The sequence below is a fragment of the Pseudopipra pipra genome, chromosome 3, assembly GCF_036250125.1.
Source record: "Pseudopipra pipra isolate bDixPip1 chromosome 3, bDixPip1.hap1, whole genome shotgun sequence".
In the NCBI taxonomy this organism is placed as follows: Eukaryota; Metazoa; Chordata; class Aves; order Passeriformes; family Pipridae; genus Pseudopipra; species Pseudopipra pipra.
In genome coordinates this window covers 38,108,804-38,128,077 of record NC_087551.1, presented here as the reverse complement: position 1 = coordinate 38,128,077, position 19,274 = coordinate 38,108,804, and the positions used below count along the sequence as shown (strand labels likewise).

Below are 19,274 nucleotides of genomic sequence, written 5' to 3'. Positions count from 1 at the left end.
CTCACTCAGAAGAGGGATGATTACAGAATTCTAAGCATAAAAGCAACAAAATGTGTGCTATTAGTATTAGTACCATGTAAAAATCTGGTGCGGGGGAGGAGAAAAAGACCACCTTGTCTCTCTTCCATAGCAGAAGTATTTTCCGCTGGTCATACTCTTATATGCTGAACTACATGGAGGTTTTAGCATTATTAAAATTAAGAAACACTTATTAGTGGACTAAGACCTTCCAATAATGCAGTAACACCTTTTTTTTTTTTTTTTAAACTGAAAGGTTTAGAAGAAAAGTTTGCTTGCCACAACAATTCACTTGTGATTTGTTCATGTGTGTGTTAGGTTTGAATATGTTTGTAGACACAAAAAATTTGTACTTGAAAATTAATGCCACTTACATGTATATAGCTGGTAATCTAATTTAAACACAAGGTATTTGAAATGAGGATTTAAAAAAACTTGCAAGATGAATCCCTTTTTTCTTTTTCTTTTTTTTTTTATATTCACTGTACCTATATCTGTATTTTTCTTACCATTCCTTTTTTAAAAGAGCAATTAAAGCTATATGTTATCTTTGATCAAATGGAGATCTATCTAGCTTTGTACCTGACGTCCTTATGTAATTTTTATAGGTCTCTATTTAATGTTTTTGAAAGTAGCTCTTTCTCCAAGTTGAAAAGTTTATTTGGAACAACTTTCATACACATTGTATTTTCTTTTGATTTTTCCTTGTCACTAGTCTACAATCCAGGTACTTTCTTCTCTTTGCCAATGAGGTGACTGGCTCTGCACACTGCTTTCAAGATCTGTGTGCACCATAGGTCTATGCCAAGGTATCACATCATCATGTATGTGTTTGTAGTCAGCTTTAAAGTGGTGTTACTATCTGCAGACATTAACACCTCACATTCATTAAACAGCACAGTAACCTGCAGAGTTCGTAGTAAGACTTCTTTGCTACAGATTTGTACTTTGAAAACTAATAATTCATTTCTGTATTGATTTACTATTTTTTCGAGCAAGTTTGGTTTGTTTCTTTTTTGGTTGTTTGGTTTTGCTGTTGTTGTTGTTTTTTAACCAAAGCAGACCTTTCTTCTTATACCATCACAGCATAAATTTTTCTGAAGCCTTAGGTGTGTTTTTTACAAACCAGTACCAATCTGATCATTCTTACCTGGGCCTTCGCGGGCACTCCATTAAAGCAGCACTATTTATTTGTTGCTTGTGAGTGCTACAAAATTATGTGCTACCTTGCTTTTCCATTACATTGGTTTATCTGTTGATTGTTTAAGAAAAGCTGTTCTGGCTTGTAGTTTCCAGCATCCTCCTAAAGTTTTGGTTTGTGTGTTCTGAAACTTCTTCAGTTTGAGATAGTGTCCAAAACATATGAGTTGAGAAGTATAGAACTTGTCTGAGAACCATTTTGACCTTTCCTGTGGTTGTGAAACCTAACACAAATACTTTGTTTAACCTTTTCTGATTCTCTTTCTTTTGTGCTCTCTTTACAGGCAGATTATCTGCATGTTCAGCTGTTTCCTGTCAGGCTTCATACATCTGATGTCTTTCAAAGTAGTTTCATTACTAGCTTTATGCATTTGGCAAGTAGGGTTTAGACCTTTTTGTTCTTGCCCAATTTACATTGAACTTACAAGACTTTGCTTTTTTATTTTCTTTGGCTGATTTCCAATTTTAAATAATATCTTTTATTTACAGGTGTCCTCTATGCTCTTTTACCTAACCATATATGGGGTTTTGAGGAGTAGGAATACTGGGGATGTGAAAAAACAAGGGGAGAAAAAGTGGTGCTTTTGAATTTTATCAGTTGACTTTTTTTTTCTCTGTGCCTCTAACGAAGAGTCTGTAAGCTTCCTTCTGACCTACAATCTTTTTTTTAGCCTTGAAACAATCTTCTCATTTTAAGGTAATTCCTGCTTATAAAATCTAATTTTACAGTATTACTTCTAAAAATTTTTTTCCCTTGTCCTATAAAGAAATTTCGTTAAAGTCTGGTTTGGTGTCACCAACTCTTTTCTACATTATTCAGAAGCAGATCAAGAGTAACTTTGCCTCTTTTGGTGAATCTGCCTAGTTACTTTGAGTTGCTTTTTGACTGTAGTACCCTAAAATTTAGACTGCATGATGGCTCAAAAAAATACACTTAATATATTAAACCTTCTGCTATTACGTTTTCTACATTGCATATTGCCTTACAGCCTTTACTGTTTAGAAGTCATCACAAAGATGCTTCTTGAGTGATCTGTAATAGGGCACTAACAGTGTTTTTTCTATTTAGACATGAACTCCCTCCGTAGGGAATGCTGTAGATCTTTTACAGCCGATTGCTTTATCTTGACCGGCTAGTGCTACCTTCAGTATTCTTCTGCTGTAACCCATTAAGGCACCACATACAACCTTGCATTATTAGTTGTCACACCGACTATCGTCCTTCTGTTCCATTTGGAATCCACCAGGAAATACAAATCTGCCCTTTGAGGATGTTAGATGCTTGGAAACTACACGGGAACACACCGTACGCACAGGCTGACTTTTATCCGCCGAGCTCTGCTTACCTGGGCCGCCGTGCGGGCTCTCCCCCAGCGGTCCATTCCCGCACGGCTCCCCCTCCACCCCGCGGCGACCGCCGCCTCCCCGGCCGAGCCCCCGCGGCCACGGCCGGCTCCGGGTCCCCGCTCCCGGCAGCAGGTGGCAACAGCGGCCCGCGCTGCCGGGAGCTCCGTGCGCCCTTCCCGGGACACCCCGTCCCGGCTCTCGGCAGAGCGGAGCCGCTGCCCCGCCGCCCGCGCTGCGCCTTCGCCCCGGTGTCCCGCCGTGCCTCCCGGTGTGCTCCTCACCCAGTGAATAGCCTCCTTTACAGAATAGCTCCGCGTGTAAGGAAGAGAAAGCATGATGAGAAGATTAGGTACAGTGACTTGCTTGCTGTATCCCTTCATCATCCATGATAGGGGAGGGTAAGAAAGAGTGCCGGGGAAATTACGGTTTTCTACTGCAAAAATGGCACAACCTTTAGTCTGAGAGGCCACTGTTTCCCATGCTGGAGCCAGTGTATTGGTGTTTCTGTACCTGTCACTTTAAGAGGTACCTGGATTTCTCCTACTTATTGCTCTTCTTTTTGTTCTGTTATCCGTAGGCAATGAAAGATCAGGGTTATTTCTGTTCTGCTGTTTCACAAGAAACCTCCCCAAGCAATGGGTGTTAGGATCTGTTTCATTGTAATGCGTTTTCTGATTTTAGTGAAGTTGTGATTGCTTTAGCCACCTAGAGACAAAATATAGCCTGATGTCATTGAACTGAAGTAATACAAAGTGCCTCTGGTAATCTCAAAGTACTCAGTAGGCCAAATCTAGTCATGATTCTGAAATAAATACACATATGTGGTTCCAAATAACATTTGATTTTTTTTTTCTTAGACTTGTATCTATTTTGGTTTTCTGCATACGTGGGCATTTGGTTTTGTTGCTATCCCAGCCTTTGTTCCTGGAATTAATACCGGCTTTTGAGAAACACTTTGGAGTGTAAAAAAAAGATGGAACTTAAACCATAAACATGCATCCTTCTGCAATCCGCTATCACAGTATTGTGATTTGAATGAGTAAAGCTGTGTAATTTGTCATCTACCTAGCCAAAAATATTTTTGCATTATTTTCATAATACCACCACACATAAAACATGGACTAAATATCACAAGATCATTACATCACTTTCTTAGCATCTGTAGCTCCTTAGTACTGTAACTTCAGAATATTTGGTGAAAGGCTTAACGTGCCTTAGTACGATGAAATCCCTGGTGTCTATCCAGACATCCGACAGGGCAGACATGTAGAATACCAGGCTACATCTAAACTGTTCTCTGCTGTGCCAAAAATAAAATTTTAATTTGATTTGGAGACAAAAATTGAGAGTATGTAATTTTATTTCAGTGAGATACTACCATCTGACAGAAGGAAAGAGAAATTTGCTTTTGAAAGGAAACCTCTCAAATGTTTTGTGTTTGTAATTCTTGACCAAGAAAATTTGTATTTTGAGTTGTGACTGCAACAGTTGCTTTTACAGCAATTACAGGGAAATGGGACTTGCTTTGCCTGATTTTTGAATCCCTGTAAGTTTCCATGTAGTATTTCCTAACTATTTCTACTACTACGGATACCAATATCACACACAACTGGCTAGCTTGAATCATAAGCAGGGAAAGCTTGTTTCTGAATAATTATATGTCTTCATGGCTAAAAGAACTTGCAGTACTTTCTGTTGTAAATCATCAAAGGGTAGCAACATTCCATGTAGAATGATTTAGGCTTGGTGATGTTACAGAAGACTAGTAGAGTATTTCAGAGAGACCTAGCGAAGGGCAAACAAGCCGCTCAACTCCAGATTTTTAGAAACAACATTCTAAGCATTGTCTGGCTGCTAAATAAGGCAAGTCATGTAATACTGCCTGCTAATTTCTGCCGCAAGCTATTAGTCTGTATAAATATGAACATTTTAGCAGTATAAATGATCTTGAATTCCAGCTGAAATTCTGACCCTTCAACCTTTTGCTTTATTTGAAGTTGCCGATAGTTTTGCCACTGACTTTGGTGAGTCTAGAATTTCATAGAAATACTTTAAATGATGGAGAAGCCAATGTATCCCATGAAACATTGTTCAGAAGGTAAATTTCCCTCACTTTCAGCACTTAAAATGCTGTTTCCATAGTCAGTTTGTCAGATTAATTTACAAGTACCCCTCATTCTTCCCTGCTTTTTGTCTGTGAAATTACAAAACCATCTACTTTCAGATATCTTCTCATGCAGATGTGTAATCAGGTTGCTTCTTAACTTTCTTCTGTAAAAGTTAAATAGATCAAGCAATTCAACAGAAAAACAAGTTCTTGAGGTTATTCTGCTGCCTCCTTTGTTGGTCTTTTTGATATTACACCAATTGTAGCTCTAGTCCAAAGATTGTTTTAACTTCTAGTCACTCTTTGAGAGACAAGGAGTGTTACATTAACCGTTGATCATAATTGCAACAAGTACAATCAAAACAGGCCTTAGGACAAGCTTGAGTCTGCTCAGGAAAGGGCAGCTCTCCCATTTGCATTGCCACATGGGTTTCCCTGAGGATTAATCACTATTTTTAGTATCTTTCTTTTCAGTGTTGATAAAGATACAGTTATTTTGCAGTAAGCTGACAGCAGATTGCTATGAAAGTCTAAGATATTCTCCTTTCTGGTATTGTTTCAAGACCAATTAAATTTTCAGATCTATGAGCTAGGCATTTATCAGCTTATTTAGTGCTGACAAGTACTTTAATGTAAGTGTTCTAAATTGCCAACTGGGCACACCTGGAACTCCATTACTATGTACTAACTGTGGGTAAATTGAGAGCAAAAAAAAAAAACTATGATCGCAAGTTATCTGTTTAATGTAGAGAATCTGTGTTTTGGAAAAAAAAAATGTGTGTTAGCTATCTGCCCTGATAACTTTATCAAATTCACTACCAGATGATTCCAAATAAATCTCTTCCTCCTCCTCCTCCTGCTCTTTGTTTATACTTATAATTTAGAATGTGATCCATAAAGCATGAAAGAAAAATCTTCTCTTTGTTTATGGACTGGACTACTCAGAGTTAGCCATGGCTTTGTTGACTGTGAGCTACTCTAATAAAAATAGATAAGATGGAATTAAATCAAAAGTCAGCAAATTTGAATTCTGAAAAAATCCATGCATAATTTAAAGTCTCAATTCATTCAAACCCTGAAGGCTTTTTTGTATTCCAAACAAGCCTTGCTAACACCTTGCAGTTACACTATCACTGGTACAATAATTAGCCTGTGGAATTCCTGGTCTTAATATAATTCAAACAGAGATTGAAAAATGTTTGAGCCTTTGTGAATCTAAAAGAAAAGTCAAACACTAACATGCAGGAAACCCAAATTTTATGTCACTTGAATCGTGAATTTAAAGCTATAAATCATATCTCTCTGCAGGCAGATTGATACACAATGTCAGATCTACTGCATATGTGCCTGTGCAGCTGATGTTTGTACAGTTTGTTTTTATAATGTGCACTGTAAATATATACTGTTACATAAACATCCCCAAAATATATTCCTCCGATTTTATGTTCTAGTAGTCTTCTCACAAAAAAGTTACATACTTGACAGGTATAACAAGTTTATTTGAGAACCTCTAAATGAAATGCCTATGCCATGCTGGACTATCTTAACCAGAAAGTGAGAAAACTTAGTAGAAGCTACTGTTGAAATAAAAGTGAACAGCATTGGGTTTTTTATAGCAGTAATTTAGTTTTCTGCAACAGAATTTCTTACATGTAAAATATATCCATATGTTAATACTAATTTTATATTAAAATCTTGTTCTTGAAACACTTTAAAAATACATGTGAGGGTCAGGAAGTTTGCCTAGTGAACAAAACCCCCTAGTATAGGCATAAAGCACAATTATATTTTTTAACTTATTTAAATGTGCCCTATATAATTTGCATTTTTGTACTATGCTAAGCCTTAATTAGTGTTTTGGGCATTCTCATAGTAATCCTTTTCAGTTTGTTGAAGATCTTGAATCCTGCCGGTCAGTCTTGCACTTCAAATTCACTTCCCAATGACCAGCCCCTGGCAGGTTCATTGAGACTGTTTGCTCCTCTATGCACTATAGTTTAAAATAAGCATAATCTGGTAAAATGCCAATCTTTTCTCAATCTCCCTATATCCCACACCCATGTTTTTTTCACCTGCCAAATTCAAACAAATCTTATCTAAACAATTAAGATAAGCATTGAAGTACTCTCTATAGTCAAATCAGCAAACCTCTCAAAACCAGAACTGAAATACAATCTCTCTAAATTAAACAGTCTACAATGGCAATCATGTTTGTATTTAAACATTTTATTCTGAAAGGATTACAGCATTGCTCTCCACGTTTTTTTTCCTGCCTAGACAAGAAGGCGACATACTGAGTCAAACAATATATATGTGTTCTCTATGAACTGAACTTGCACACTCTTTATAAACAAACTGTATAGGTGTATGAAGTTAGACTTCACTTAATCAGTAACTGCTGTCCTTAACATAGTAGGCAATTGTTTGAAATGTTTGTAATGTAACTGTTTATATCAACTATGTTCAGCTATATATAAAATCTAGTGATATATTTTATTGTATATATGAATATATATTTACATGTATGTAAAAAAGCACTTGATACAATTTGTTTATCAGGTATACAAATTAGAGAACAGGAATGTTAAGGACAAGTGTCTAAAAATTGAATTGTGTTTATGAGAGATAATCGTACTAAAGATTCACTCCTTTCAAGGAAGTTTCCTACCTCTGTTACTTCACATTGTGGAAACACATATTCTTGCTTAATTGATTCTTATTTTATTGCTTCCTAGAAATATGAGTGCATATTCTTGAAAGTATTTAAAATTTTTAGGTCCTTTAAAAAGGCGCAACAGGTCATCTTAATGTATGGCTTCTGCTTGGAAATGTTGTTTAGTGTTCTGGTTTCTTACACAAGCTTTAGATCAAGGTGAATTACTGCCACAGTAAAACTGTGTGCAAGCATTCTAAGTGCTGTTTCTTGCCTCTGATCCATGCTGTATGTACTTGTGTTGAAGATCCAATCTCCATTGTGCTTTGTGCACTCAGAGCTTTCATCCTGAGAATGTTAGAGTATTTGCTAATAGATAAATATATCACAAAAGTACTGAGGGCAAGAAGGTAGATAATAATGTGAAATTTTTCATTTATGCTAACTCTACCCAGTGTAGTCATACCCTACCTACCCATTATCAGTGGGGTTTTTGGTTTGCTTGTTTGTTTTTTTTCCCTGCAAGTTGTGCAAGTCCAGATACTCCTGTTTAAAAATTCTTTTATTTCACTTATTTTCTGAGAAAAATTACACAGTCATGACCCTTGTGTGTTTGCTGCAGCTTCCATTAACACAGGGACATTTGGTTTTAGCATTATTAGGTAAGCACAACATTTATTTCGAAGAGGTCCATTTGGGATTTAGCTTTCTGCATTGGAGATCCACATTACTGTTATGTAAGATAAAGAATAATCCCGAGCGGATAGCAGTACTTGTCAAATTGTTGGAAGTACCACCAATAAAAACATGACCTTGTGAATGTTAGAAGAAAGATGCCAATAAATTCACATGGGGGAGGGGGGGGTGAAAAAACAAAAGAAAAAAATCCCCTAACAACAAAAATAGCAAAGGATATGAATTTTTGAAGTTGTGGGTTTACTATGTAACCAGTAAAAGACTGCGAGTTTTGCAGCTTAGTTTATTTTTAAATATAAATAGTAAGTTGGATGTAAATCTGGGTTTACTTCTCAAGAACCTTGACATTACATCATAATATAATCTTTATAGCAGCAAAGGAAGCCATCGCATTTTAGTCATCTTCTGAGGCTCTCTGTGCTCTTTTGTTGATGAGAACATTGAGGCAGATGTTTTTTTCTTTACATCTGAATTGAGCGGTTTGTCTCTCAGTCATTCCAAGGAACCTAGTGAAATTGTCTACATTGAGACCTGTTTTCTGTTTGAATGTGTGGTGTTCTTGGATTTTCCTCTAATGAAGGCTTCCATTTTGTAGTCAGTGAACAAAAAAAAAATTATCTATTATTTTTCTGTAATTTGTTATCAGAAACATGAGTTGATCAGCCTATATACTATCTGACTTATTTTTCTTGCATCAGAATTTCCCATTGTTTAAGGTTTTACCAGTATGTTAGTTCTTGAATGTTGTTGGATTTGGACCACCTGCACTTTACTGCCTGTACATTATTCTTAGAGAAGCTCTTGTTTTTAATTACCTCAGAAATACTACTTCAAGGAAGATCATACAGTGTGACACATTGGACCTACTCATCTATTTATGTTCCTCTTTTTCCTTCCAAATATCTTTTTTAGATAATTGAAAATTAATATATATCATAAAATTTGGTTGAATGAATTTTAATGCTACAGGTATGCCCAAAATTATGTAGTAATTTTAAGACTCTGTTTATGTACAGAGTCTTAATATATATATATATATATGTTTATATATATTGATATAGGTTCTCAATAACAACAAAGTCCTTTTTTGTTGTAAGACTGGTTGATGCCTTTTCTGTTTCTTTCACTCTTCAGCTTGGGGTAATATTCCTGGGATATAGATGGTCTAAGTGTTAACATGGAACAGAATTATTCGGGGATGAAAGTCTGGAAAAAGTACCATGGAAGTTGTAACCTCTCAATATCCTTTAAGCTTGCTTGTTAGAGTCACGTGATGGGCAAAACAGCTGTGAAAATCCCCAAATCTGTGCCACACGCAGAACTGTGTGACCAGAGTACTGTGATTAGTTGCTGTAGAAGTAGGAGGTCTTTTACTCAGTGAAGAAGAATCAGTCTGCCTTTGTATTTTGCTGTACTGACCACCTGTATGCTGCCATTTGATAGAGAAGATGTGAAGTCTTGTGGAAGTTCTTTATGCACTTCTGGAGAAAGAGGGCACATGTAAAAGTGAAGAGGGAAAGATGTGCAGGAGGAAAAAGGAATGGCCTCTTAGGGCGATACTACTTGGTTTTTGGAGAAGTCCACTGAAGTGGAAATAAGCATGAAGAACTTGGGTGGGTGATTTGCTTGTTTGTCTCCCTGAAAGATGGATCTGAGTACAGCAGGACAGGTTTGGAGGTGGTTTTACTTCAGCTACTGCTTCTTTCTGAGGAGTTAAACTGTAATCTTTTATCAGTCAAGTAGGATTTGGAAAATGCTTAGTCAGTCTTTTGGTAGACAGCAGTGCTTCCAGGAGATTTCAAGAAGGAGTCACTTAAGTTTAGAGTCCAGAGACAGAAAATCTTGGGAGGCATACTTGGAAAAGCCAGAGATATGAAGTGTGATTTGAAACTGCTCTGAGAAAAGGGAAGGCATAAGACTAAGCATCTGACTGAATATAAGTTTCATGAAAATATATAACATTGCACTGATGAGAGTTCTATGGCATAAAAATTGGATCTAAAAGGTTGATAATTCTTTTTTCTTCTTCCTGGAGTTCTTCTCAGTGGGAAACTTTGAATTTTGACCTTTTCATTTTAAAAAGAAATTCCAAAGTTTTGGACTTTGAAATGAAATAGTTTCCAAGGACTGGCTAGCTGTAGGAAGTTGTCTTTTTTCTTACAGTTTATGTATGTGGTACTATTGGTAGATAGAGATTCATAGCCACAGGCAAGTGTAGGTTTGCTGTGTCTATATTGCCTATCAATTTTGCTTTAGTGGTAGCTGGTATTTCACATGACCCTAGATACAGGAATAATCAAAAGCAATGATTTGTCTTACAAAGAAAAAATACAGCTACTTCCTTTGACAGTCTTCCTGAAAATCCACTGTGCATCCTTTACCTTCCTGCTGCTGGTGTTTTCTCATACATTTCCTCTTCAGGATTATATTTGTTGGCAAAATTTTGATCTTTTTGATGGCTTGGTTACTGTGTTCCTCTGAAGACTTGTGGGCGGTGATTATTCATTGTGTTTGGTTTATTTTTTTGTGGTTTGGGTTGCGCTTTTTATTATTTTTGTTATTTGGGTTTTTTTTTTTAATTTGTCTCTATTCTAAATTGTCTTCTATGTATATGGGAGAAGATCTATCTGTTCTTGTAGTTCCGATATTCCTCTGAATATGATTGTGTGCTTTACACTAATCTCACTTTTTTAGCAGCAACATTATACTCCTGTCAGGGGATGTATCTTCTATACTTTTAAATTAGTTGATATTATTAAAAATCATCTTTATCCTCTGCATGTGCTTTTTGTCCTTCTAGTTTCAAACTAGTATCTAAGTTGACTTTGTTATTGTGAGTTTGCATATATATTTTTTAATTCCATTTATATTGTAGAAATACAGAATCAAAAGGAAACTGCCATTTTGCTAAACCTTCCATATTCTGCAGTCAGATAATAAGATATAATTTCTGTCCCAAAAGTACCAATTTAGATTTCCATGTAGATTGTGCCCAAAACAGTGACAGGGTCAGGAAAGTTTAAGACCAGCAAGAGTTTCCCAAATCCTTTAATTTGGCTACACATCCTCTGAAACCTCTTCTTCTCCTCTGTCCTTTACAGTATCAAGCAATCATTTGTGATTGATCCTCCACCCCTCATTTTACTGGGTGGATTTTCTATAATCATCCATCTATTGACCATGGCTAGCTTAAAAAGAAAAAAAATATTATTTTGTAATTATTTTAATTTTTTTCTCTGCATGTTTCTGTGTGTATCTGGACATACTTGGTTAGAATCTGATTTAATCATATGTATATATTTGTATATATAGAGAAAATTATATATATGGACTTCTAATACCGTAAAGTTATTTAGGCTTGAAACTGGTGCTGGCTTGGTGGTTTTATTGGCAGCAGTGGCAATAGGAATGCAAGAAAATAGCAGAACTGTGAAATATGACAGTAAGAACAAATGAGTTCTTACTACCTGTGTCTTATGTGATTAAAAGAAAGTAGTTTCTATTAGAGCAAAAACCAACAGATATTCTTCACTTTCATAGCAGTCAAGACCAAGAAATGTCAATGTCAATTTTGGAAAAAAAAATTAAAAAATCACTTTCTAAAATAGTGACTTGGGTGAAAATATCCAGCGACTACAAGACTAATATAACCCCTTCTCCAGCTGTTTGCATTAAAGTATACTGGAATTGTAGCATAGCTAAGAATATTTTCATACGAGGAAATTAATATTTATCTATGTTTTGCCATTATTTTGCCACCACATATGGAATCCTTTGGTTAGATATTTTTATAGTCACACTGATTGTAGGGAGGGGGCATGTTTAGCCTGGCTACATAAGGAAAGTGCTGCAGTATTGCCGAGGAACAGAAGCTCCTCTCCTGATTCCCCCCTAAGTGGGAAGACCAAACCTATGGTGAACATTGAAAAATCCTAGTGAGATATTGGAGTGCTATCTATGAATGTTTAGATTAAACATATAGAAATGTATTTGTCCTGAGAGGAGAGGACTTGACGGATATGTACTAGAAGCTAACTTCTCCATGTCCTTGTCCCAGACTGATTTGTTTTAAGCAGCTCCCTGAAGTATGTACACTCTTCTACATACCTGTTTTGTTGAAAGTACACAGACCTGGCACCATTGTGCTTGCCAGGCATTCTCTTATCTCCTGCAAGCATTCAAACAAAAGTGTTCTATTGCTCCCTGAGTAATCCGTGGGTGATCTTAACATTGAGCAAAAGTCAGGACTGGAACTTATGTCTTATTTCTTAGAGCAGTAGTAGGCAGTCTCTGGAAGAAAGGGGAGGGGGTGGAGCAGGGAGAAGACAGCCACAACTCAAAATAAATAACTGAAGGGTTGTGAGTGTGTCCGCGTATGAAAACATTGCATAAGCATAAAAGTGCTGAAATGTTAGGCTAATACAAACTGAGTTTCATAATATACTCTGGGTTTAATAAAGCTGGTTTTACATGTGTGTTTTCTTAAAGTAGAGCTCTCAAACCAATCTACACCCAGTTTCTGTTTGAGTGCTAATTTTAGTCTCCAGTTCTACAAGGCAAATTTGGCATGTTTTTAAACATACAGTCTTATTGAGCAACAGGATTTGTTAAATACAATGTATAATACAGTGCCTTGTATACAGAGCATCTTTAAGTCTCTTTTGCAATAATTATTACACTCTGATGGGGGAGAGAAGTTTAAAAATATCTTAAATAATTAATAGCAGCTTTTTCATGTGCCCCCTCCCCCAAAAGAAAATGAAAAAAGTGGTAACTGTTACATTGACATTATCTGATACATTGCTTTCTGGTAAGGGAAAAATAGAAAAGAAACAATTTAAATATTTGTTCTGAAAAATTTAAAAATTTCCTGATTATTTTGTGGTTTAGTCCTGAAAGTTAACTTCATGCTCTGCTTAGAGATACAGTGTGGCCTGCTTAGTTTAATCAAGAGCAACACTTCTTTGTTTATAATTTTCTTATACTGCAACTAAAACTATGTCTCAGCTCTGGAAAGGGGAAACATGATGAGTCCCAGACTCAGAGTGGTATCTCTAAATGCTTTAGAGCAATCGGAAACACATGAGCTTGTATTATATTGTCTGTAGTCTTTAGGTGTATATACAGAATTTCTTTGTGACAGTTTAGGACACAGATTTACAGGCAAAAAGTAACGTAGTTCTGGTTTTCTATCTGTTGCAATCTGTAGATTTATCTTGCCTAGGGAATTATTCAGTTTATCATACAAGTGCACACACACGTGCAAAGCCCATTACAAAAAAGGGTACAAATTAATGAAGTACAAAACTGGAAAAAGACTGGTACAGTATGCTAAAAATTATTCGCTGCCATCACATATATTTTGATGCAACCTTCTAAATTTCTTCAAGATTTAAAATCTAGATGAGGAAAGTTGGATTTATCTGGCTTTTAAATGAATGGTCACTGTGCTTGCAAAAAAATGAGTAAGAGAAGCACTATTTGAAAAATAATTATTTGTATTAACTGAGAACAATTCTTCAATATTTGCACAAATATTTCCTGTGCCTTGTGAAATGTTCCTAATACAAGTGGGGAATCAGGGTTCTATTCCTAAAAGTATGTCCCTCTTAAAGATTTTTAGGTTTGTCTTTTTGTCCAGGTTAGGTAGATAGAAATCACTCTCTGAGCTCTTCTGCTGGGGTTTTTGATGCTGAAAAAAATACAGTATGTGTGTGGCACCAGAATTGGTTGGGAACAGGAAAGGCATATTTTGTATCCATACTAAACGTGTCAGCTTAGTGCATAGAAGACTTGACCCTTGTCAGGTGTTTTGAAGTTAACTGGCTGACTTATGGATTAATGAGTTTAAGACTGAAGTCAACCAGTGACAGGAATGAGCTTTGTTGTGTGAGTGTGTGTGTGTGGCTGTGGTGCAGATTTACAAATTTTTATAATGCTTTCAGTTGGACCATGAAAGTCTGATGTAAAGCTTATCTCTGATCTCTGACTATGGCCATACTTGTGGGATCGTGTTTGTGTGTTTGGGGGGAGAGAGATGAATTCTTTAACACTTGACACCTGGCTCTACCAGGTTTCTAGTCATAGTCCTAGGAATAGCACTATTCAAGGCGTTAATAAAGTTAAAACCCTTAAGCTGTATGACCAGTAGGTCATAAAAACTATTGCTGGGTATTGTGATCAGTCTTTCTTTTACAGCTGGATTATCATCCTGACAACTAATTCTTTTTTCTTTTGTCTTTTTATAGCTGTTGTGAACTTGGACAACTCTGTGGTTGACCTAGAGACCCTTCAAGCCCTGTATGAGAATGTGAGTAATCAGAGGAAGTCCATATAATGTAGGAATACTGTGCGTCCATGTGCAAGTATTTTTAATTTGCATCAGTAGTATTCAGAACACGTCCTATCTTGGAGTGACTTTATTTTCCCTAAAGCAATGAAAATACTAAGCATTTAAATTTCATTAATTGCCATTGTGTGTTTTATATAGTGCATACATTTTTATGTAAGTAACATAATCAACATCTAAATGACTAAACAGAAATTAGTTTTGTTCCTTTTTTTTCTTCTTGGGTGGAGTAGTCCTTGAAGAATAGTATGAATAGACCTTGCAGTCCATGTCTTTGACTTCACTTTGTAACTTCACTAATATTGACAATGCTGTTCAATTAAAAAAAAAAAGTTTTGATGACAGAAATCAATATATTTGTGAAACTATAGCTTTTAATTATTGTTACTTCAGGAATTCCCTCAAAATAATTTTAGGTCTTTGAAAGGAAAAGAATTTCTCTAAGGCAATGTAATAAAAAGTAGTATAAACTTCCAGGGGCTTCCTAAATGTCTGGTAGTAATAATAAGACCCCATTTGAGCCCTAGGTATGTAATATCAGGGATTCAGAATATGCTCAGGCATGTTCTAAAACTTCACAAAGCCAGTCACGTACCAAATTCAAAAAAGTGGATCTTGGAAGCATGTTTCTGCCTCCAGATGAGGCCACTGAACATGCCCCCATTCTTTGAGTGTATTACCCCTGATGTGGAGGTCTGGCTAAATTGCTATGGAAAGAGTGAAGAGGCTTTCTATATACCCTCCAAAGAACCTGAAAATATGAAGAGTAAAGCTGTGAGACACAGAATTGCATTGAAGGCCAATGTGTGCTGTTGTATTGGATCCTTTATTTCCCTCATGTTGTAGTTTTGATAATGTTAACTAATTTTACACCTTTCAGATGTTTGGTTTTTAGAATTTAGTTTTTAGTGATCTCCTTTGGAATGATTTGTTGATTTATGAAATGTCTCATATATAATCCATGTTGAGACCCAAAGAGAGAGTAAGCTCTAGTCCACTTTACAAAAAACCAAGAAACTAGATGAAACAAAAGAAGCTCAAAAATCTGACAAGAACTAGGAAGGATTTTTATTTCATCCCTGAAGAACCAACTCACTCAACGCTGCTTAGAAAGATAATGTTCAAATAGGAAACCTATTCTAACTACCTCCAAATCTCTATAAACACTTCTCATCCTTGTGCTGCAGCATTTCTGTTTTAGCCTGTGCTATTTTATTTGACATTATTTTTAATCTGCTCTCCTTCAAAGCATAACTATATCCCATTGCATACATTCTTTAGCATGCAAAAAATTGAAGTAATTTTATATATTGCACATGTATCATTACAATAGACTGTGTTGTGGGAAATATGGAATAGATACTGCAGTCATGATCTGGTTTTGCATCCATTCCTCTTTTATAGTGAATAAGAATTTTTTTTATTTTGGTTTAAAAAAATATAACTCTTATGTGGCTTATGTACTAATAGGGTACTTTTCAAATGTTTCCTTAATTTCATCTCTAATATACTTCATAATTCTAGTATAATGGAGAATTTGCAAATTTGCAGTTCATTGAAATAACCAAATGTCATTATATTAATTTTGTTTGTTACCCTCACTAAATACAGAAAATGTCTAGGAAATATTACTCTGATTGAGGAAATTATATGTTAACCTCAGGCAAGACTCAAAAAGTTAGAATGCCTAATATATTTCTTTGCTTTGAATAGAAAACAGATCAGTCCAATTTTATTATATTTGCTTGAGTACAAGACAGAAAAAAAACCCACAACCAAAAAACCCAACCAAAAACCAACCAAAGAACTAAAAAACACCTCAGTTTACTTGGAGATAGTTTTGTACGGGAACATGATTTTTAATCCTGGATCTTCTGTTTGATAAAAGCGTGTCTTGAAAGAAGTATTTTTTTAGTTGACTTTTATTTTCTGTTTTTACTTTCAGCCTTTTGTCAAAACACATCACATCATTTTTGTCCCTTGTTAGCTTCACTAATGGTAAAAATATTGTTCAATAACAGTTGTAAGCAATGGTTATACCAGAAAGCCTGGCATGTTTGACTCCTCCCTTATTTCTCAACCTCATCCTGAGTTGTAAGTGGGGTTACCTTTGCCTCATTCTTGTACTTTGTAGCCATTAACTTAAATTTTAGTTCTTAGGGTCTATTTATTGGATTGGGATTTTTTTGGATTGGGATTTTTTGCTGGGATATTTAAATATCACCATCCTAATTCTCAGCCTTGCTCTTTGATCTTTATGGAACATATGGGAGCATTTGTTTTACAGTCTTTCTTCAGAATGTAATCATTTTTTTCTGATTGCATGTGTCTGGCATAGTGCTTTCCTTTCTTAAATGTGAATGAAATTTGGGCAGTTTCCAAACCTAAACACACCCTAATTTCAAAAGCCACAGTCCCAAGGGCTCAATTCCTGTTTACTGAGGAATTAAAGTCTTGTTAAACCACAAAGTTACTGTATACATCTTAGTGACATTTTATAAACGAAGAAGCCCACACCCCACCAAAGATCCAAGCCCTCAATAATTTATTTAATAGTATTAAGTTGTATTGCATTAAGTGAGAAGGATTTTGTCACTGCAGCACTGTACAGTAAAGTCAAATAGCTCTTATGTCTGTTTGTGTAGATTATTTTATAAAGAGTTGTTTAAATATGTGTTGATAATTAGCTATGTATTAAGATCTAGGCAATTTTAACGGGAGAGCCTTAATAGATAAAACTACATGTGGAACGGTTACTTTAATGTGCTTTTACAGACTAATAACAATGCTTTCAGGTGACAGCTATAATCAGAGGGAGAAGGCAGATAAAATTCACTGGAGTTGTCAGTTTGCTGTATGTGGTTAGGACATGTTCGTTGTGATAGGAAATGTACTGATTTGCAAATAAATGAATGTTTACTTTGAAAATGGATAGCCTCTTAGCAGCTGGAATTGTAGCTGAGGTATCACTGAAACAAGGTACGTCTGGTCCTGCTTGCGTCTTCCTTAGGTCATGAAAATAATAGTATAAAAGTGGATTACAAATTGTATCAAAGAATTATCTTTGATCTATGATCTCTGGATTTGCCCTTTTCAAATCTCTTTACATCACAAATGAAACATGTATACATTCTTAATTTGGCTCCTGGTAAATTGTGCACATTGCCTTTATCTTTAAAAGACTTAGGTCAATGCTTTCAAAAACATCAAAATGCCTTTGCAAGAATTAAAGGTATCCAGAAGTCTGAAGTGCTTGACTCCTCTCTGCCACTAAGACTCAATTCTTCTGACTTCCTTTTTTTTTTTTAACTAGCAATTACAATGTGATGTCTTAACATTAGTGAAGAGTATAAATTGTGCCTGAGCTCTGATACATGACCCAGTTTCAAAGGAACGTATTTGTTATTAACCTGGGTATCTCTGTATATCCTTATTGTTTCAGATACTTTTGACAAGATTCCTTAGGCAAATCACTCATTGTTTTTGAAATATGCAACATAAACTTTGAAAATCAAGTTTGCAAAAAAAATCACACCAAAATTAAAAAAACCTACATACATTTAAACTGATTTAAACTCAGAGTTAAGGTTCTGTTGCAAGGAAAAAAAAATTAACCAGAAAATGATAAGATTTATATTGTGAGATGGAAAAAGGGCCCTTATGAACTTTGGTAAAACCAAACACAGGGTAGGTTTATACTCTGGCAAAAATTGGAAAATAATTAAACTGAAGAAGTATATTTTTGCACTAATTTGGATCAGATTTATGCTGACTGATTTTAGATATAGTTAATATCGAATTCTGGTATACTATTTTTTCCATTTATGATGCTATGTAATAGCTAAAATCAAGGAAATAAATAGCAGTATCATTCAAAGAGGTGCTAATTCTGTCAAATTAATGACTTTCATGAGAAGCATCTATGGAATGTGTTCTTTCTTGGCACAAATCTGGAGAATAATATGAAAGATTTTTTAAAATTATCCATCTGTAAATTAGAGAACAAATAGGCATTAACCATAAAGCAAACTGGTAAAAATTCTGAGAAATAATGTTCAATAATACCTGTGCAGAAGACATGTAGGTCTTATTACTTTTCTATCATAATTTAAAATACACATAAATCAGAAGTCTGGATACCTGAGCCAAAATTAGTGATCTGAAATTCTAGTTGGTTTTGGAACTTGGAGCATATACATGGACCTATTGATTTTGGTGAAGAGTGTAAAGCATCTCTCGAATTTTGCTCCAGCCTGCCCATGGGTGGATCATGCTTAGCCTTTGTATCTTTGACAGTTGTTACTTCTTTGCATACACAATCTGAGAATAGTGGCTTATATAAGGAATAGTGAGTCTACCTAACCTTTGCCCATGGGATTTGTTGGGAAACATTAACAGCTTGAACATGCATGTATGTAATAGATTGCTTATCACAGCAATAAGCACTCTAATATTTCACTATGTGTAGAAGGCCAGAAGGAAGATAAGCACTCTAATATTTCACTATGTGTAGAAGGCCAGAAGGAAGAGCACTCTTAGTATTTATTCTAAAGAATTCACAAATAATCATTTGATTTTTAAAATATTTATTTCTCTTTAACTGTTATGAAAAAATTTTCCAGTGATTTCCTTTCACTTTAACAGAAGAGAATATACTTTACAGACTGGTCAGAAATAACAGAACTTAATTTGAAAAGTGTTAGTATGAGAACTTGTTTACTTTTACAAAAAGCTGATCTTTTTTCTTTACAAAAATTTACAAGTGTTAATTGAATATAAGAATTTTTTGAAGTGTAATTTGAATAAAGAAAATATCTCTTCCTAAAAAGTCATGCCCAGACTTCTGTGGCTCTGATGACACAACCACTGGAAAAATGCTGCCTTTATTTGCATCCTTCCAATTT

The 19,274-nt window shown here is 35.4% G+C and overlaps 1 protein-coding gene across 2 annotated transcripts in view; it reads left to right on the top strand.

The window, feature by feature from the left end:
* The window catches only part of FMN2 (formin 2), a 158,331-nt gene that overhangs the window by 74,544 nt on the left and 64,513 nt on the right, over positions 1-19,274 (top strand). For both annotated transcript variants that reach the window (XM_064648704.1, XM_064648703.1), the window contains one exon: positions 14,270-14,331. In XM_064648704.1, the coding sequence (XP_064504774.1) occupies positions 14,270-14,331 (62 nt within the window). The remainder of the gene's footprint in view (positions 1-14,269; positions 14,332-19,274) is intronic.